The sequence below is a fragment of the Notechis scutatus genome, chromosome 4, assembly GCF_049901735.1.
Source record: "Notechis scutatus isolate UNSWTSFEM ecotype Mainland chromosome 4, rNotScu1.2, whole genome shotgun sequence".
Lineage (NCBI taxonomy): Eukaryota > Metazoa > Chordata > Lepidosauria > Squamata > Elapidae > Notechis > Notechis scutatus.
This window is the reverse complement of record NC_142012.1, coordinates 28,243,023-28,265,246: the sequence shown is the minus strand read 5'-3', so window position 1 is coordinate 28,265,246 and position 22,224 is coordinate 28,243,023. Positions and strand designations below refer to the sequence as shown.

At 39.3% G+C, this 22,224-nt stretch overlaps 1 protein-coding gene across 7 annotated transcripts in view; it reads left to right on the top strand.

Moving 5' to 3' along the window:
* The first annotated feature begins 11,572 nt into the window (after positions 1-11,572).
* DCLK2 (doublecortin like kinase 2) overlaps positions 11,573-22,224 on the top strand; it is a 78,629-nt gene continuing 67,977 nt past the window's right edge. For 4 of the 7 annotated variants that reach the window (XR_015749208.1, XM_087963041.1, XM_087963043.1 and 1 more), the window contains exons 1-2: positions 11,963-12,942; positions 21,124-21,458. Coding sequence is in view for 5 of the 7 variants with exons in the window: in XM_087963041.1 (XP_087819167.1) it covers positions 12,519-12,942; positions 21,124-21,458 (759 nt within the window). In the remaining 2 variants the exon portion in view is untranslated. Of the gene's footprint in view, positions 12,943-21,123; positions 21,459-22,224 lie in introns of all 7 variants that reach the window. The other 3 variants (XR_015749210.1, XM_087963044.1, XM_026668764.2) reach the window with 2 other exon arrangements.

Below are 22,224 nucleotides of genomic sequence, written 5' to 3'. Positions count from 1 at the left end.
CATAGTCTATTAATGGAAACTGATATCATTACTGCTAATGTTGATATTATAGTTACTGATTTCTGTCTCCATTCTTCAAAGATCTCTTTTGATACTTCCAATATTATGTTTTATGTCATTTTGTAATTCACAGTATTAACTGAGGGACACGGTGGCTCAGTGGATAAGATGCTGAGCTTGTCGATAAGAAAGGTCGGCAGTTCGGTGGTTTGAATCCCTAGTGCCGCGTAATGGAGTGAGCTTCTGTTACTTCTCCCAGCTTCTGCCAACCTAGCAGTTCGAAACCATGTAAAAATGCAAGTAGAAAAATAGGGACCATTTTGGTGGGAAGGTAACAGTGTTCCGTGCCTTCAGCATTTAGTCATGCTGGCCACATGACCACGGAGACGTCTTCAGACAGCGTTGGCTCTTCAGCTTTGTAACAGAGATATGCACCACCCCCTAGAGCCAGAAACAACTAGCATGTATGTGCGAGGGGAACCTTTACCTTTTTAGTATTAACAGACACCAAGGCTTATATTTTACCCTCTTTTGTTTAGAATCTTGAGTCATCTCTAAAATCAATTTCTAAAATCATAAAGTAACTTGCAATGCCTTTATTAGGGCTTACAATAGCCAGGATAATCAAAATAAGTCTATTTCCCATGAAAAGCTATTTATTTTTTTATAGTTAATTCTAAAATCTAATATTCCAAATTTATCTGGATCCTTAATCTATTTGTAATTTTCTTAGATAAAAACCTTATTTAGCTTTTTACTGCATATTTCTAATTCCTTAATTAGAACAAGTGTCCTTAGTTTAAACTAAGTGTCCTTTAAACCAGGGTTGTGAGCAAGTGATCCACAGTGCTCAAATTCATGGAAAGCTATTGTCCTGGAGTCTCTGTGCAAGGAACTTGGAGCTGCTCTCCTTAGCTGGAGAGATTTCAAGGAACTGACCTATTCATTGGTCCCTTGATTTTTGCTATAGTAATCAGCTCTGTGCATTATTTGTCCTCCAGAAGTCATTTGTTTCAGTCTCGTAGCATGCAATTTAACTTCTGTTGATGGACAGGTCATGATTGTCCCCAAACAGCAAAAGTAAAATAATCGCATTTTAAAGGAGCATAATTTTAAAATTCCATAATGCCTTTTAGAAATTATGGTGAATTTCGGTTCTCCACAAATGTAATTGGTTAAAATTGCATACTTCTCAACCAAAAAATGAGATGTTACAATCATTTTTTAAATATTCAGTTATGGGAGAAGAGTTCTATTTTTACCTCTGGATACAGATACTAAAATTGCAGTGGCTTTGGCTCATTCAAGCCAATTCCTGAACCCAGGAACAAGCTCTTAAACTGGATTGTGATGTTGCTGCATTCCTTTCCAAAGTTTATAATTAAATAACTAATAAAATGAACAGATGTTCAGTTCGCTCAAAATAACTGACACAGACTTGAAATGTATTTATTGAATAAATTGCCTACATTATTTTTTCTACCACCTTAAATTACAAATGTAGTTTAAAGCTATTATATATGAACTTGTGGTTGAAGATTTATTATTGTTTTATGTGTATTGCAATGTTAACCAAAAATACCTTGTATTCAGTAGCTCCTAAACCTTTTAGTCAGGAACATGATAGAACACTTATCTAATGAAGCCCAGCATCAACTTCCCCCAAAATGCAAAGAAAAAAGGAGGGGATGGAGCAAGAAAAGGAAAAGTGTCCCTTCTGCGGACAATGTTTCTCGACCTTGCTTACCTTGAAGAGATAACCTGTGACCAGGGGTGCGATTCTACCAGTTCGCACCTATTTGCTAGAACCGGTTGTTAACATTCTAAGCAGTTCAGAGAACCGGTTGTTAGAAGAAATTACTGGCCTAATCCTGTAAGGAAGGCAGGAAGGAAACATTCTGGTGTTGCTTACAGAAACTGCCTCTCCATTAAACCTTATTACATTCTTGGTAGGACTAGACTTCCTGTCTCAGGAACCTCTCTGGAATTTGTTTCCCCTCCTTTGCTGGTACTTTGCTTGTGTGGAGTGACCATTCAAACTTACAATGGCACTGAAAAAAGTGACTTATGACCATTTTTCACACTTATGACTATTGCAGCATTCCCACAGTCATGAGAGGCCAGGCGAGGAGATGCATGCCTCAATGTGAGTGATATTGAGTTGGCCACACCCAGCCAATAACATGACCACCAAGCCATGTTCACCCAGTCACATGACCACCAAGCCAAGCTTACCACCTAAGCCATGCCCACAGAACCGGTTGTTAAAAATTTGAATCCCACCCCTGCCTGTGACCTTACACAAAGGTTGTGGCTAGGGTGAATTATGATTACAAGCAAACAGTTAATACATCCTGCTCCAGAGCCAGCAGAGCTCCATTTACCGCTCCGGGCCTTATATATGTATCTTGTTATAAGGAAGTTGGGGTGCTGGCTGGGAATGAAAAAATGGGAAGCTTGCAGACATTTAAAGAACACATTTTCCCTGTTAAATGCGAGACCCATCCTTTCAAACTAGATCCAGTTTTCAATTGCCACCCAAAGCCTGATTTGGGCTTCAAGTAGTGGTGGGATTCCACATTTTTTCCTACTGGTTCTATGAGAGAGTGCTTTGTGCGTGCGCACAGCACTCAAAAAACGCCCTGTGTCAGTACTAGTGAGGTGACCTTTTTTTAGCTCAGCTGAGGTGTAGCAATCCACTCAGCCACATAAATCAGCTGAGGTAAAAAAAAAACAAGGGAATATAGGACAAGAAAGGGGCGGGGCGGAAGGGGCGGGGCCAGCCAGAGGTGGTATTTGCCAGTTTTCTGAACTACTCAAAATTTCCACTACTGGTATGCCAGAACCGGTGTGTGTGTGTGTGTGTGTGTGTGTGTTTTTCTTAAGTTTTGCGGGTACTTACATGTATGACATTCGGCTTTGTTCGGGTATTTTCCCACGTCATTGTAGTTGTTCTTTTAAAGTTGTAGCAACGTTTCAGCAGAATCTCATCTGCCATCATCAGGCTTCTGTATAGTGTTCGTCTGTGAGTCAGACTCACAGATATGTGGTTGGGTCTGTGTTTATGGGTTTGTATGTGGAGTCTTGGAGTAGGTCTGTCAATTTTGTTTCGTAGTCTTTTCTGTCCATTACTACAGTGGCATTTCCTTTGTCTGCTGGGAGGATGATTATGCTGCTATCTCTTTTCAGGGTTTGTAGTGCTTTAATTTCATTTTTCTGTAAGTTGCTTTTGGGTGGCTTGCTTGTGCATAGGATATTGGTAACTTGGTGTCTTATTTTATCAGCTTCATCTGTATTTAGTTTAGTTAGGCTGGATTCTACTGCACATATGATGGATTCTGTGGGGATTTTTTGGGGTGCTATAGCATAATTGAATCCTTTGGTTAGAACATCTGTTTCTGTTTTGGTGAGTTCTCTGTTGGAAACGTTGTGCACTAATTGTTTCAGGTGTTGTTGTGAGTTGTTGGGGGTTTTCTTGTCATGTTCTAATTTCTTTAATTTTTTCAATAATTTTTCCTGTTTGTAAATGCCTTCAGAATCAGCTCTCCAAGTTGTAAGTTGTTTTATCTTGTCCCAAAGTAGAGGGTGGATTTTGCTGCTCAGTTCCAGGTGTAGTGCTAGCAAATCTTTGTTTAACTGATCTAATCGGAATCTCTTACTGTGGAGCTCGTTCCGTAGTAGAGCCATTTCAGTTCTTTTCAGGATACGTTTCAGGATACGGCCTCCCAAAAATACACAAAGAAGGCATACCTCTCAGACCCATAGTCAGCTCCAGAGGAGCACCACTACAAAACCTAGCCAAATACCTAGCAAAGCAGCTACAGCCCCATGCTGAAACAGCAGCTTCACATGTACAAAACTCATACCACTTCTTGGAAATGATCAAAGATCTACACGTGGAGCAAGAAGATCTGCTTGTAAGTTTTGACGTGGTTTCCCTATTCACTCAAGTCCCGATAAAAGAGACCCTTGAAATCATCAAAAATAAATACCAACCAGCCAAACACCTCATGGAACTAACAGAACACTGCTTAACCAACACATATTTCATATACAAAGGACAAAGATACAAACAAATAGAAGGAGCCCCCATGGGATCACCACTGTCACCTGTCATTGCTAACCTGTTCATGGAAGAATTCGAATCCAGAGCCCTGGCCAATGCCATCCTCAAACCCAAACTATGGTTAAGATACATCGATGACACATTCGTGATTTGGCCCCATGGACAAGAAAACCTAAACAATTTCCTAACACACCTAAACAGCGCACACCCCAAAATCAAGTTCACCATGGAAACAGAAACAAACAAACAACTACCATTCCTAGATGTACTAATCTACAAAAAAACAGATGGCACACTAGGACACACCATATACCAGAAGAAAACACACACCAACCGCTACCTCAACGCCCAATCCCACCACCACCCAGCACAGATAAACTCCGTGGCTAAAACACTAATTACCAGAACCAAACGCCTGGCAGACAAGACACACATTAAGGCTGAACTATGCACCCTGACTAAAGTACTGACAGCCAACGGCTTCCACAAAAGCAAAATCACCAGCTTGATCCACAAAAACACACTGAAACATAATAGAGACCCAGAAGATGAACAGACCTATGGAACAGCTGTCCTGCCCTACATAAGAGGTACTACAGACAAAATTAGTAAGGTACTACACAGACATCACATCAGGACTGCCTTCAAAACAGACAGAAAAATAGCAGCCATCCTTAGCAACCCCAAAGATAAAATTGACCTGGAAAACCAAGGCATATACGAAGTCCCCTGTGCATCATGCCCGGCCACATACATTGGACAGACCAATAGAAGAATAAGTACCCGCCTGGATGAACACAAAAATGCAGTCAAAAAGCTGGAACACACTTCCTCACTAGTCCAACACATGGAAGCTACAGGTCATAGCATCAACTTCAATGGCACCAAAACCCTGGCCACTATGGAAAACCCTAGCCACAGAGTCATCAGAGAAGCCATAGAGATTGAAAAAGACCAGAAAGCATGAACAGAAGAGATGATTCCACCAGGCTGTCAATCATTTGGAAGCCTGCACTCACAAACAAAAAAATCTCCACACCACAAGCCAGGCAAACACCTGGGCACAAACAGATCCCCCCTGATACCTCCAGCTCAAACACACCCCAACCAGGCACCCAGATGAAACCCAGCTTCCTAACTAATGATAGCCGTCCATTTACCCGAAGCCAAGCTGCACTAAAGGCCTCCATTAAAGTAACACAATGCTGCCAGCCAATCAAGATACAAAAAGAGCCAAAAAACAGACAGAAGATATCAGAGACACCCATCAAGCAGAACACAGCAAACTCCGAGACCAATAAACACAGACCAAGACTCCCAACCAATCAGACTGTAAAAGTCTGACCCACAGACGGACACAATACAGAAGCCTGATGATGGCAGATGAGATTCTGCTGAAATGTTGCTACAACTTTAAAAGAACTACAATGACGTGGGAAAATACCCGAACCAAGCCGAACACCATACATGTAAGTACCCGCGAAAACTTAAGAAAACATATATATATATATATATGCTGTGATCTTGCAGCTCACCAGCTCAAATCCCCCAGTAACTAAGACCAACCTGAGCACAACCAAGCCCCCACCTGAACAGAACACACCTCCAGCCAATCAGAACATGGCCAACCCCCAACCAATCAGAACACAGCCAAACCCCCAACCAATGAGAACACACCCCACCCAATCAGAACACAGCCAAGCCCCCACCCAATCAAGTCACACCCCCACTAGCAGTTAAAAGGAAGAAGCAGCTGCAAGCTCACATCACTCTGAGAAGCACAGAGCTGAAGACAGAAGCCTGAAGATGATGAATGAGACTTCATCGAAACGTTGCCTAGGTACTTCCAATCTTACGTGGGAGAAAACCCGAATAACCAAAGATCCACATACAAATACCCGAGAACCTCAGAAAACAAATATATATATATATATATATATATATATATATATATATATATATATATATATATATATATATATATATATATATATATATATATATATATACATACATATATATATATATATATATATATATATATATATATATATATATATATAATATATACATACATACATACACATACATACACACACACACACACACACACTCAATTATATGTTTGTATGTAATATATGTGTGAGAGAGATGTGTGTGTGTATACACACACACGTATATGCATGTGTATATGCATATATATGTATGTGTATGTTTATATATATGTGTGTGTTTGTGTGTATATATGGGTGTATGTGTGTGTGTGTATAACCACACAGAGAGAGAGAAACACACTATATGTATATGTTAAGAGTTAAGTTTTTGTGTTTGTTTTATATTAAAAGCTTACTTGGATAAGGTTGAAGCTATATCATTAAAAGAAAAGTGATTTTTAATCTTGCTATCACTTTTCATATTTACATGCTTCTCAAAAAAGCTCCTTTTACTTTTATTGCAAAAATAATGCATTGCTAAAAAGAAATAAACAACCCACCACATGGAATAAAAGACCAACTGTACTAAGCACTCCTTTTCCATAAACCCAGTCATTAAAATGTAAAAAAGATGTCCTGTGTTATTTATCTCCCTGAGATCATAAGACTCCATTCCAGAGTTTTAGATTTCAAAAACCTTGAGTACAAATTAGTCCAGTCACATGCCGGCTAGACAGTGCAAAACGGTTTTCTTACTATAGTCAGCCTACTTATATCCTGGAGGGGAAGAGGCTGCTATTAAAGGTATTATGCAATTCCTATTAATCTATCCTGATTAGGAATGTTAGCATTCCATTTTGTCATGCTAACAATGTTACCAAAAAGGGAAGAGACAATTAATCTATAAACAACCAATATTATGTACTTTCCCCAGAAATTATTAGTTTTGAGTTCAATGTGGAAAAAATATCCAATTGTAGAAGTTTTCAGACTTCCCTGTGACATACAGTTATATCTAAGTAATTTTTAATGGCCGGACTACTATCAGCCTGTTTCGAACTTGGTGAGCCTCAATTGCTGAATTACAATTCCATAATCTATAACAAATGTGACTAATTGGAATTGATGGGAATAGCAATGCAACACAACTGCAACCTACTAAGACAAAGTTAACATAGAATGTAGAAATTCTAATTTCTAACTTCTATATTGATGTTAGAGGGCAGTGGATGGTACTGGTAGAAATGAATTTTACAACCAAAGTATACTTAAGATTGTCTCACTCATTGGATGGGCACAAGTTGTAGAGTCATTGGAACAAAGGGGACAATAAATATTGCAAGTACATGGTTTTGCTTTGGTGGTAGAAAAAGGATCTCATGAAGTCAACTGAACATTCAAAAATGCATCACAAATACCAGTGACTGGTGCTAATGGTTGATACAGGTTGCTGCCAGTGTCCTAGGTATCAACCAAGTATGCATACGATGTTCCAAGTAGTGCAGTTTTTTGCAGTTCTGTTGATGTTTTTGCAGGAAGCTGCAATTTCTTGATGTGTTTTGTAAAATTCTTGGACATGGTACCAAGTGCCCCGATGACAATGGGTATCACTGTTACAAGTTTCATCCATAACCGTGTAGTTTTGATGGCCAGGTCGAGATATTTTGTGATTTTTTTTTCTTCGACTCTGGCACCTCCTGGTACAGCAATATCAATAAATTGTGTGTTTCAGCCCTCGACAACCATAATTTCTGGTGTATTGTGTTCCAAATGATGATCCGTCTCTATTTGAAAGTCCCACAAGATCTTCACCGTCTCATTTTTGACAACTTTTTCCACTTTATATTCCCATGACTTTTTGGATACAGGTAGGGTTATTTTTTACACAATGACCAGTAGATTAATTTAGCAACTCGATCATGTCTAGCTTTGTAGTCAGTTTGCACGATTTTGCTGCACTCACCTATTAAGTGTGAAACAGTTTCAACTTTGTCATTGCAAAGTCAGCAGTTTAGATTGTCAGTGGATTTTTGTATCTTCACTTTCATGGCATTAGTTTGTAGTGCTTGTTCTTGAGCAGCAAATATTGAATTTTCCATTTCTTTTTTGATGGTTCCTCTCTTAAGCCATGTCCATGTCAAGTTGTTATCACATTTTCCTTCAATGTTTTCCAAGTGCTGTCCATGCAAAGCTTTGATTTTCCATCCATTTAATCTGTCATCCAGCTGTTTTTCCTTATATTCTCCCTGTTTCTGTTGTTTTGATAATGTTCTCCATTTTCACAGCCTGCAGCAGTTTTTCTGCACTTTGGTTCACATAATCATTCAAACTTCATTTTTCTTCTTCTACAGTTTGATGGATTTGCAATAGAACTCTGCCCCCTATTCTTCTTGGCAGTTATAACCTGTCGATGTCACTTTGTGGATGTAAAGCGTGGTATCTATTCAAAAATTTAAGCGTTTTCCGGTCCAGGTTTTCCAGTTCACCCACAGTCCAGTTGATGATTCCAGCTGGGTAGCGTATCACAAGAACCTCCCATGTATTAATGGCTTTAATTATGTTTCCAGAATTCAGTTTTGATTTTAATATTTTGCAGACCCTCCTGATGTGTTCCTTTTGTGTTGACTCTTTGACTTTTCCATTCAAGATATTATCTGTTTCCAATATGCTTAGGTATTTGTAACTGCCATCCTTTGCTAATGCTCTCACGATGCTTCCATTTCCCAGTTCTATTCCTTTTATTTTTTCCATTTTTCCTCGTTGCATGGATAGTGTAGCACATTTTTCAAGTCCATTCTGATGTCGTTGCTGAACAGTGGAACTGTGTTGAGTATTGATTCAAGTTCAGTGGGGCTTTTTGCATACAATTTTAAGTCATCTATGTATAGTAGATAATTTATCTTGCCATGTTGGCTTGAGATTTGGAAGCCCAGTTTTGTGTTTTGAAGTATTGTCTTTGGAATTAACCCGCTGTTGAACAGTAGTGGCGAAAGTGAGTTCCCTTGGAAGATTTGTCTGATGTTGACTTCACCAATGTTCTCCCCATTTGCTGTTAGAACTGTTTTCCATTTTTACATATTTGCTTTCAAAAATGTACAAATATTTTTGCTGATTCCAAAGTTTTTCAGACAGGCATTAATCCAGTTGTAGGTTAATGTGTCAAATGTCTTCTTGTAATCAATCCACGCCATATTCAAATTTGTTCTTCTTCGTTTTGCGTTTTTTTGTACTATTTTGTCAATGAGCAGCTGATCTTTGTTCCTCTTGATTTTTTGTAATTTCCTTTTTGTTCTACTGGGTACAAACTATTTTCCATTGGATTATTGAATACTGAATTTGCTAGCACTCTTGTAAAAAGTTTGAATGTTGTTGACAGACAAGTAATTGGGTGATAGTTGCTTAGTTCTGTGCCCTTTTCTGGATCTTTCATTATCAAGTATATTCGGCCTGCTGTTAACCATTCTTTGCTTGTTGCATTTGAAGCATTTTGTCAAATTGAGTGGCCATGCGGTGATGGAGGTGGGTCAAGTGTTTTAACCAGTATCCATGCAGTTCGTCCAGGCCAGGTGCGCTTCACTTCTTGATCTTCTTTACTTGTACAACCATAACAGTTGTTATTACAATATTCTCCATTTTGTTTTTGAGTATCTTTGATCTAGGAGGCAGTTTTATCGTGTTCTACTGGGTTTTCCCAGTTGTTTCTAAAAGTTCAACATTTTTTCTTTACATGGACTCGACTTTTATCAAGTGACTGGATTTTTTTATTTATATTTCATATTTCTGAACCACCTGTCTACTTCCCAGAGTGATTAGATTGGTCTTAAATGTAATTCTTTTCTTTTCTCTTTTACTGCGCTCCTTGACTTTTATTACTAGAGCTTGCAAGACATTTGCATGTTTTGCTAGCAAGGTAGGGTCACCAGCATAACTTAGGTTTCTTCTTCCAATTTTAAAGCCACACTCTCTGATCTCTCTTCTTCCTTCAATATATAGCAATAGCAATAGCACTTACTTCTATATTGCTTTACAATGCTTTACAGCCTAAGAGATTTACAGAGTCAGCATACTGTCCCCCAACAATCAGGCTCCTCATTTTACTGACCTCAGAAGGCTGGAAGGCTGAGACAACCTTGATCCAATGAGAATCGAACTGCCAAACTGCTGGCAACCAGCAGTCAGCAGAAGTAGCCTGCAATACTTCATCCTAACCACTGCGCCAGCATGGCTCTATATATTCAGAATATAGGATAAGTAAATGAAGGGAGAGTATGCAGCCTTGTCAACCTGGAGGCGTTTTGCCAGGTTCTGTCCTGACCTGTATGAAAAGGTGCATAATACTAAAGGCAAACAAAATAATTTTGGCATCTAAGACAGAAAAATCCATAAGCCACAGCCCGTTGGGAACCAGACCACTGAAGCGGTGGGCAAGCATGCAAAGTTTCATTTGCACATGCATGGGATGTAGGTTGCACGTGCAAAACCATTCCCCCCCCCACTGAAATTGCCAAAACCACCGGCACCGCAGATGGTCTACAGATTTCAAAAGGTTGGGGATTCCTGCCATAAACATTTCCCCTTCAGTAAAAATGGAACAATATACTAAATAATAACATAATTGTGTTGTTTTTATACTCATAATTTTAATTTATAATTATACTTGTTTTTATACTATGGAGCTAAACGTTGCTCAGCGGCATTTTCTGCTAGAAGTAGTTGACTCTAATGCTCAGACTATCATCTTGAATTGTTGTTCATGACCATTCTCATATATAACATTAACCAGATATTTCTTTCAGGAAAAACAACAGTATTGTATGTGTATTTATACTGGACAAGTTTTACTCTTTAAGTGTAAATTAATAGAAACAATAAATAAAATGTTACATGTAAATAAACAAAAGGTTACAATAGTAACAGTAACTTTTAGGTCAGTTATTAGATATCTGAAGTTTGAAATGTTCAAATACCTTTTGCCAAATAACATGGTAAACAAAGCAAAGATGAGCAGAAAAATACAAAAAAAAAATGATATAACATTTTAACATGACATGTGACAAGTCTGCAGATAAACAAAATAAATAAAAGCTCAATAATGCATTATGACAGAATGTGTCCTGATATATATAGCATGTAACAGGAATGAAATTGATTAATGGAAAGTACACGTGGTTAAACTCTTCTTCTGTTCATGTAGTAAGTTCATATTAGGGTTTTTAAAAATAATCGTTATTGCTTAATCTATCATCATGATCTGGTGAACATCCTGGTTGAATTTGCACATTAGGCAAATCCTTGTTCTGTTCATGTAGTAAGTTCAGACAGGGTTTTTTTTTAAAATTATTGTTTTTGCTGTTATTGTTGAATCTATCATGATCTGGTGAGCATCGGGGTGAATTTGCGCAGTAGGCAAGCCATTTCCCATGGATTAGGGTTACAATCAGCCTGGTTACGGAGCTCTTAGTAGAAGCCAAGTTATTTTAGGACCCAGCAGCAATCTTTGCCGCTCTCCCTTACACACCGCATCGCTATTCGTGTACAACCGGCCGGGTCATCCCCATCGCTTGCTCCTTCTGTTGGAGCCCTCTGCGCCTGGCTTCCGAAGCGCTTGCAGGCGCAGGAAAGGAACGAGGGGAAGCCTGTTTCCTCCCCATCCCGAAAAGCAGCCTTCCTTTGCGGAGGGACGCTGGCGGCGGTATAGCTGGCAGAGAAATCTCCCCGGCCCGCTTAGGCTGAGTCTGCCTGCGCCTACGCGGGCGCGCCACTGCCGAGGGCGAACGAGGGACTTGGAAAGCTCCGGCTCGGGTCTTTCCTCTCTTTGAGGCGCCAAAGCCTCATTCGCCTCGCCTTCTCCCGCCGTTATCTTAGCGCGGTGCAGCAGTCGGCCGAGACTCCGGCTCGCATTCGGGTCCTCCCTCGGGGGGCGGGGCCGCGGAAAGACCGCGGCGTCCCCACCTCCTTTCTCGGTAGCTCCAAGGAGAGAACGGAATTACTTGCACCGGGGACGCCGCCGGCCTCATCTTCTCCGCTTCGGGCTTAAAACTGGATGGAAGCCGCCCCCAAAGTGGGGCGGGGCGGGAACCTCAGCGGCTAATAACGGAGATCCCTCAGCGGATGCTGCCGCGGCCACCGCCCGCGTTCCGTTCTTGCGGCTGCCCGCGGGCTGCGAGATGCTGAGCTGCGGCTCCGAGAAAGCGCGCGCGTGAGTCGAGAGGACGACCTGTCGTCTCCTGATGGACACGGAGTCCCTGGCACAGCTCGGGGCTGCTGCTGCATCTCGGGGAAAGGGGTCGTGTGAACGCCGAGCCGCGGAGGGACCCAACGCCGCTGCCTTCGTATGGGCGGAATGCTGGGCGGGCTACCCACTCGGGGCCGTCTCGTTGGGCAGGGGGCTTAAGAGGAGGCTTTTAGGGGTGTTTTTCTTTTAATTATTCTTCTTATCCCGAGTTTCGTTTGGAAAGCCGAGGGGTGTGTGTGTGTGTGTGTTTGTGTGTGTGGTGCAGGCGACCACAAGCCCGTCCATGGCCAACCCGCGGCGGTGCATTGAGCTGGAGCATTTCGAGGAGCGAGACAAAAGGCAGCAGCGCTCGGGCTCCCGCCGGGGAGGGGGCAGCTCCACTTGTAGCAGCAGCTCGGGGGCCAAAGGCAACGGGCTCATCCCCAGCCCGGCGCACAGCGCCCACTGCAGCTTCTACCGCACGCGCACCCTCCAGGCCCTCAGCTCGGAGAAGAAAGCCAAAAGGGCGCGCTTCTACCGCAACGGGGACAAGTACTTCAAGGGCTTGGTCTATCCCATTTCCAGCGACCGCTTCCGCTCCTTCGACGCCCTCCTGGTCGAGCTCACCCGGTCTCTGTCCGACAACGTCAACCTGCCTCAGGGCGTCCGGGCCATCTATACCGCGGATGGCAGCCGAAAGCTCTCCAGCCTTGAAGAACTGGTGGATGGTAAGTAAGGGAAAGCCTCCGCCTTATTACTTGGCTGTATGGCGGGTCTTCGGACATAAGCGCTGAGCGGTGGGGAAGCCGCTCTCGGGTGGGCGTGTTTAGTGGTGTGTAGCCCAAGCGGCTGTTAAGGGCGTTTTCACCAGTGGGATTCGCACAGATCTGGCCATATTACCCACAATTCTTAGATGATGTCACCCCGTTTCAGCTGATTCGCATTCTTTCATTTAATCGGACTATTCTAAACAGGGAACCTCCGTGCATATCTGTAGGCGCTGTGAGGAAAATGCGCTGTTTTATTGGGCAGGGGGAACCTTTGAAAATCGAAATGTGCATATTAGCAGGCTGCTGTCATTGGGCTTTTCCAAAATGTAGATTGGCTTTTGTTTAAAACATGGTTTGGTATTCCCATCTGCCTGTAAATAGCTTCAGACAGGATTAAAAGGTACCCTGGGTGATATTTGCAAAAAGAGTCGCAATGTTGTGGTAAAAAATATTGATTAGACAAATGTTTAGCCCTTGGTTTTTTTAATGCTGTGTCACCTGGCCTATACAATTAATATTTCCAGAGGTTGAAATCAAATATTAGAACTGTGGGATTAATTCTATAATGGATTACTTTGAATTTGTAAATATATTTCTACTAGACCAGCTACAACAGCTCCAAACTGCCTGAGATTGGTTATTTCACAGAGAAATGATAATTGCCTATATAACTAATGCATAAAACTGAAGGTTTCTGGGTTTATTTTCATATCCCTGTTCTGTGGTTGAAAAAAATGATGTAGTTTTCAGATCCTATTTTAAAGATTGAAATTATTAATCTTCCCAAGTGTCTTCCATGGACAAGTATAATGAAAATTAACTTAGTTTTCTAGAACTTTCTGTTTACCTGTTAGTTCAGAGCATTCGGTGTCCATAATACTTCATACATATTAATTTAATGATTAGCTTTACATACCTGTCTTTTTGAAATATCAATTTGCTATCCATACATACCTGTTACAATAAGCATGCATTCAATGAATTTTTAGATTTCCCCTTTTTATGAGTATATATGTTTCTGTTGATTGCATGATATGAATCTATTCTAGAATATTGAAGGATTTGCACTTTTAACTTAATGTACAGCAGTGGTTCTCAGTCTTTTCTTCATCACAAACCCCCTTAAATACCTTTTCTGGCCATGAACCATGGCCACAGACCCCCAAGATTTAACTCCGGATTTAAATCATAACATTCCTTTAAGTCAGGGGTCTCCAACCTTGGCAACTTTAAGACTTGTGGACTTCAACTCCCAGAATTCCTCAGCCAGCAAAGCTGGCTGAGGAATTCTGGGAATTGAAGTCCACAAATCTTAAAGTTGCTAAGGTTGGAGACCCCTGCTTTAAGTCTTCACAGACCCCCTATGTCCCCCATGCCCCCATACTATAGCTGGGTCGTGCCCCCTCCCCATACTACAGGTTGAGAGCCACTGGTGTCCAAGATTGCTTGGCTGATAACTGTTAATTTCATGTACACAATACCTCAGTACAAAGTGTTAAGTGCTATCACATTCAGGGATTACATGGACAAACCACAGTTAGAATTGTTTATTCAAATAAGCAGTGACTTCTTGTCTAATTCCTGTTCCCAAAGATATTTGTGCAAGGCCACCACCTGACTATGTGACCTACTTCAGTGATTCAAAAGAATGGAGAACATTATCCCTGTAATTCTATTACCTCCTGGGGAAGCGCTAAACTGTCACATCTAGCTAAAGGCCAGAGAACTACTGTCTGAAAATCTCTGAACATTGTTATACCTGTTTTTACTGGATGGATTAATGGACCAATTTCAGTGAAGTTTTAAGAATTCTCTAATTGGCTTTTTATAAAACTCTTTTCTCAGAATTATTGCTTAGCAGTTGTAAGGGAATAAAATTAACTAATTCTAGTCCACGTTGTTGTAGTCTTGTAAATCAGTCAAAAGAGGTAAGTTGGAAGCAATAAATCTTGTTTTAAAATGTTCCAAAGGTCCTTTTCCAGGAGACAACTGGACTTTCTTGCTTTGTTTTGTTTCTGAAGACATTTTGCTTCTATCCAAGAAGCTTCTTCAGCTCTGGGAGGATAGTGAGGAATGGAATCCTGTCAGAGCTAAAGAAGCTTCTTGGATGAGAAGCGAAAGGTGTTCAAAAGAAAAAAGAACAAGAAAGCCCAGTTGCCTCCTGAAAAAGCACCTTTGGAACAACCATGACCTGGATGACTGAGAATCTCTACAAACTCTCATTTTAAAAAGTTACTGTTAAATTAAAAAATAATAATCAATTGCTACATTAGTTGATCACAAACTCTTAAACATTGTAGCAATTTCAAGACTAGCAGCCTTATTATGATGTAAAGTACCTGAATTATGAGTTACAAATGTATCTGTGATTGAGAGAGAGAGAGAGAAATGCAAGACAGAGAGGCAGCTATCTTATTATGTGACTATTTAGAAAACTGATAATACTGTATATGATGAACTGATGAACAGAGATACTGTATATGTCTGTGTGTTTGTGGATGTGCATCATACACACATACACATTATCCTGCATACATGATTATAAAAAATAAGTCTTTTGCCATCAGTCATTTGTTTCATTGTTACTTATTTCTTTAATAATGAAATCTTGCTCTTGCTGTACCTTTGTTCAAAAATGGGTATTTTGAAGTTAACGGCAGGCCCTCTAGCTTATTGAATATTGCCATATTTTTGTTTGGATTTAATTTCTTTTTTTTTTACAAAAATAATAATAGACTATTACCAGCAAAGAATGGCTTAATACCAGTGGGACAAGATAATCTCACAGGGCTGCTAGTATGTAATTTATTATTATTGAGTAATCTGCAATTAGATTTATAGTCTAAGAATGGTGAAAATTTAATAATTCAAAAATTATTAAAATAGCTCCTAAGAATAGCACTAGCACTCAGACTTATATGCTGCTTCATAGTTCTTTACAGCCATCTCTAAGCATTTTGCAGAGTCAGCATATTGTGCCAAACAAGCTGGGTCCTCATTGTGTAGCGTATGATGTAGGAAGTACCAAGAATGTAGGAAGTTCCAAGCAAGGTGGGTTGTTTTTTAAAATTAGGATGTTCAGGTACAATAAAGTTAAAATTCTCAAATACAGAGGGAGTCCTTTAGGTATTGCTCTGAGGGCTCCAAATACAGTTGATAATAACAGTGGATTTCTTTTTCTATAAGTGCTCAATTTTCATCTGCATGTTCCAGGATTTGCTATTATTAAGAGCAGAAATATGAATCCATAACTCTATAGATTGTATGTTTAGGCCCTGTAATAAATGGTCAAAGATGACGTTAAGACAGAGCTGGCACCTTTGGTTTCTTCCTGCCCATAATGGGTTCTCTTGGGTCAGAATGTGGGCTCTAGCAAGCTGTAGGTATCTGTGCAGGTAGACCTGCGGCCCCCAACCTTTTAGGCACCAAGGACCGGTTCTGTGGAGAGAGATTGTTCTGGAGGGCGTGTGGTTTTGTGTGCTGCCTGCATCCCGCGGATGGGGCTTCGCTGGTTTTTGCATGGCCCAGTTTCTGGCATGCCGCGGATTGGTGCTGATCCATGAACCAAAGGTTGGGGACCCTTGCTGTAGACAGCAGACTTGGTAGTGTCTCAGTGGCATCAGGATGCACACACTTTTTTTGCTTCTGGTAATAAGTAACAATAAATGTTTTTGTGTCCAATATCTAGTTCCAAAGAAAGATTCAGTACAGATAGTATAGATTCTGGTTTCAGATTAATAGTGAAATAAAAATGAAATTTTACAACAGCCTTTATCCATGAAACCAGATAAGGTGTAATTATAATAATGATTAAATTGCCTCATGTTGGTAACACATGCAATTCATGCAGCAATCTCTGATCTATAAATATTCATCTAACTCTTAAGGTACCATAAGTTTCCTGGTTCTTAAGGAAGAATTAATCTGATTATGCTAAACATTTTCCCAAGTATTTTCCCATTTTAGAAATAATATATGATAATGTATCATTTTTATTTTTATAGATGAAATTTGAAAGTTTGTTAATGCTGCTTCAAACTAAATTGAGGGGTTGCACTTATTCCAAGGAGTAACTCCTTCAGCTGCAGAACTTATTTTAAAGAATTAATACCCATTATTTTGAAATCACATTCCACCTTAGGAATGTAAGACAATGCATATTATTTCTATCTCCACCTAACCTTTATAATACACCATTAAGCTTTATGGATGAGTCAAAATTTGATTTGCTAGCAAGAACCTTATACATTTCTCTGTAGTTGACATATATGTACCTGGTTGCTTTGAAAGAAAACTGGGCATAGAGTTCTGATAGACTTGAGTTACTAAAATAAATGGGGTTTAGTTTGTGTGTAGGAGTGTGAGTTAATTAACATGCAATCTCTATAGCAAATTATTTCAGACTGACTCACATTTATTTGCAAAAGTTGGTGTGAAAGTTGTTTTTCTAATGTGGTGACATAAAAGGAGGGAAGAGAAAAAACATTGATTTAGAATTGATCAACATACTTAACATTAACTATCTGCCAAAAAGTTTTATTTATATATATTTTGTAACATTAGGATTAATTTTAGTAATTTAATTATGTGATACATGTTTTCCTTATCCTTATTTCTTTCTTTTTCTATTTCCCAACTACTTTTAGTGAGGAATTTTTGCTCCTCCATTAAATCCCAGGGCAGAGTTACATTCTCTATTTATTGGATATCTTCTACTTTTATCAGCCTTATTTGTCTGTCTTTGAATGCCTATTATTCCCATAATGCTGAATGTGTTGGAAGCATATGCTATGGTTTACACTAGTGTAGCATTTTATATTCCCAGTAGGTTTCGTATTTCCTCCTGATCAGGAATATTTCCTATGCCATTTCTCTCTCTCTCTCCCTCTCCCTCCCTCCCTCCCTCCCTCTCTCCTTCAGTGTTACTTTGCCAGTCAACACTTGACAACTCCTTGGTCCTTTTCCAATTTCAAACCCTTTTCTGACCTTTTCAGGTTTTAGTGATGCTAAATAATTTTTTGCAAGGGATGCATCTTTCAGAAACATAAGATGGCAAAATTAGATAAAATATGTTAACACAATTTCATCCAATTTTCTTATCGCGTATTTCTGGATTTAACCACTTTCATTGTAAATCTTCTAATCTTGCTCATAATTCTCTCCTTCATGTAAGTTGGGAATATTGCCTAATCATTTGTCAGTAGGATTCTCCCTCCCTCCCTTCCTTCCCCCCCTTTATATTTACTTCATATCTATACAATACAGCCTTTTTACTCAATTATAGTCAAAGACTTCTTCTGAAGGGAGCCAGATTTGTGCTCCTAAAACTTTTCCTGTTAAACATAGAATTAGCTAAATTATCTACTCTTCCTTATTTCCAAGCAACTGCAATATATTCAAACATTACAAAGAATAATACTATATTTGTCTTATGAAAGTTTGAAGATCATCAGATATTTAAATCCTTCATTTCCACTAGGCAAAGTTGAATGTGTGTGTGTTTGAGAGGACTGGGTGAATTTGAGTTTCCCTCAAATTCAGGAAGTAAGGAAGACAAGATCCTTCTGTGTCCTGGAATTCCTTCCTTCTTCCTTCTCTCTTTCCTGCCAGTCCCTGCATTCAGATTCTCTCCACAATCTAATTCTCTTCCCTTCTGGCTATTCTTTTTCTTTTCTCATCTTGCTGCCTAATCATATGTCTCCTCATCTGTAGCCAGGCATTAGGTGAAATTGCTTTTCTTTGCAATGGTACTTAGGTTTTAGGATCTGCCTTAACTCCAACCAATTCTTCCTTTTTCTCCATTTCCAACCCCCTTAAACAACCTCTAATATATGGATATGTATCTAGAGAGTGATGCTGAAAATACTGATGATCTGTTGTATAGCTCCAACTCTTCTAGGAGCAAATGACATTTTCCTGGTTCTATTTTTCTTTTCATTGAGGATTGGTATATGATTTGCTTGGGTGCTGTACCACTTGTTATTAAGCCTACACTATGTTATCCTATAGTTATACTAGCAGCTATGCCTTTATCTTATTCTTATAAATCATCTATGACAATTCTGTTGATTGAATTTATACCAAAGTCTTTAGCCATCATTTAACCACATTCAAGTTGACCTCTTGCTGTCACCTGCTGTTCTAAACCATTGCTGAAGCATTGGTGTGGCAGTTTCTCAGCCTGTGTCGGAGGTGAGAAAAGCCAAATGCTGTACCAGCTGCTGGAGTGGTAAAGCTGTTGGGCTCCACTTTTCCCTTCACCTTGTCAGCTTCTGATTTGCTGAACTTTAAGCTTGCTCTTCCTTTACTGTCAGTTGCCTGTTGAGCTGACAGCTGCTTCACTCTGTTGGCTACATCATCTTCCTTTCTTTCTGTCCTCTCACACAACACAAATCTTTCTCCAAACACACCCACGCAGAGATAATCTGGAGCGCTCAGCATTTTCCTTTTATAATTGGAAACCAGGTGTGGTGCAATGCTTTGCCGACTGCTTAAGATCCCAAGGGAGAAAACGAAGAAAGGAAGAGGTCATGCTGGCCACTGCAAGGTTTCCTTCCATATAGTATTTCTGTCTGCACAATTTCTCTTATAAAAAAAGTACTGTATGAAGTGCTGCACATTCCTGAAAGAAAAATTACACCCAATTCCTCTTTGGGCTTTTGGAGAGGTCTATAATAAACATGTAATTTGAAATCTCATTTGTAAATATTAGTCAAATGAGAATCAAATGAAGAGTTGGATGGGCCTTGAATAAGGAGGGAAGAATCAGTTACATTGAGAAAGAACATTTTTTTTCTACAAACAGCCTGTAGTATTGCTTATGTTATGCAGTGATATGGTTAAATAAGGAGGGGGAGATTGTTTCCAGTTATGTAACAGACCAGGCCACTTCAGGCTCCAAATTAGTGCCGCATTGTCCTTGCCAATGGCTTACTTCCAGTGCTCTGATGGGGCTTAGAGGAAGTGACATAGGGCAAGTCAGAGAGAATTTTGATAGTGTTTCATTTTTGTGACATTTATCCCAAGTGGCTGCCCTCCCAGGACAATGACATGCAATTTAAGAATGTTTGGCATATTAATGCATTTATCTAGTAATTTATAGTAACATGCTTACATTATTACACTGATTCTACATTCCCAATTCATCCTTTAGATTCCTTTGAATGGAACGAACTTACTAGCAAGAACTGTAAATTCAGCATTTCTGTATTTTGATTGACTGTCACGGCTAGATAGATTGCTAATAAATTCTGCCTCCTCTTTCACAAAATGCTGACTAATTACTAGCTACTTTAACAATGTAGAATTTATAGGTCTGTGCTGTTTGTTGAAACTGAATAAGAATGACGTGAATGACATTTGTTTATTTTAAAAAGGTGCATGTACAATTCCGATCATAAGCAAGTGTGAGTGCCTTATATTCCAACTACATAATCAGCTATGAACACCAATACAGGGTGAAAAGCAAGCTCCTCTTTGGAATCCTAATAATAAGGCGGGCTCCAATCTGTTCTCTGTGTTGTTCTAGTAAAGAAGGGCATTATAGAGAAAGGCGCCTATATTCCCTGTAGTCTATGGTTATTAGCAAAGTTTGTTTCAGGTTCATTGTGAGGGCATACGTATATCTGAAATGGCTAGATTGAGATGGAAAACATTATATAAATAGGAAATAATTTCTTGAATATTTAACGTCAATGCCTGCCAAATTCATAGCACTGGAGAAACTATTGTTTTTATTTCAAATATGAATGTAATGTAAATTCTACACTAGTAGCTTTTAGTACCAAGGACTAATAGCCCAATATAAAAGTCAGAAGGCTATTGAATATTAGTTCTTGGCTTTAACAAAATGCAAGATCTTTTTCCTTAATGCTTTCTTTGTCACCTTCCTAATGATATATATTTATTATTCTAAGAAAAAAATGATGGGCTTGCTTGATGTTTCTATCTTAACCCAAAAGGTTTTCCTTGAAAGTCATAGTTTTCTTTATCTTTGGACTATTTCAAAAATTAAGCATTCGCAAATACTCCAATGACATACACACACACACACATGTGTAGATAATTGATTATTGAAAGCATATCAAGTGAGAACAAAAAAAACCATATTCCTTATTTCTTCTTTTTTATCCTCCCTAGGTGAAAGTTATGTATGCGCTTCCAATGAGCCATTTCGGAAAGTTGATTATACTAAGAATGTTAATCCAAATTGGTCTGTCAACATAAAATCTGGCTCATCTCGATCCTTCACATCTTTAACATCTGCAAAAAGTGAAATAAGGGAGAGCAAAGACTTCATTAAACCTAAACTGGTAACTGTTATACGCAGTGGAGTGAAGCCACGAAAAGCTGTGAGAATTTTGCTGAATAAGAAAACTGCTCATTCCTTTGACCAAGTGTTGACTGATATAACAGAAGCTATTAAGTTAGATTCAGGCGTTGTCAAGAGAATTTGCACATTGGATGGGAAACAGGTAAGAAAAATTGCTACTGATAATAATATAAAGTTAAATTTATTGGCAATTTTTAAATAGTGAAATTTATTGCACATAAAAGCTAAATTCTTAATAATTGTAGAAGCACTTAAGATGCAATTATGCTTACTAATTCTCCAATGATTCATTAGTGTGGTAGGTGAAGAAGGAAGCAAGGACAGTGACAAGTTGTGGATTATTTTTATTTTTTTACCAGAGGTGAATAGTTTGTTCCATTCTACTTTAAAGGTTTTGGCAGTTAACTATCCAAATTAAACTAAACTTGCTCTTTTGTTTCTTACTTTTATATATACGCTGATCTTTAAATTTCAATATATATTTTTCTATGCCTCATTCTCTGGTTATATGCCTCAAAGCTACAATGGCCATGAGTTACAGAAGGGGAAGAACTTGACTGGTGGATTGTATTTTTCTTCAGGTTATTTTCCAAATTTCTGTGTTCTGTTCCAACTCTTGCTTCTTGGCCTTTGTACACCTTCTTTAGAAGGCAGCTTCGGAGTTGTCTTTAAGGGCAGTCCTTTTAGAGCATGTTGCAGTAGTCCATAATGAGATGACTAAAGCATAAGCAGATCCTCCCCCTCCAGGAATGGGTCCAATTGTATACAAGATGACATTAGGATTCATGATCACAATTGCCACCTGTCTCACCTGAATCCAAAAGTCCAGATGAGTCCCTCAATTGCATTGCAGCACTGTCTGGGAAAGTGTCGTTCTATCCAGAACTAAAAAAAGAGAAAGGCCTCGG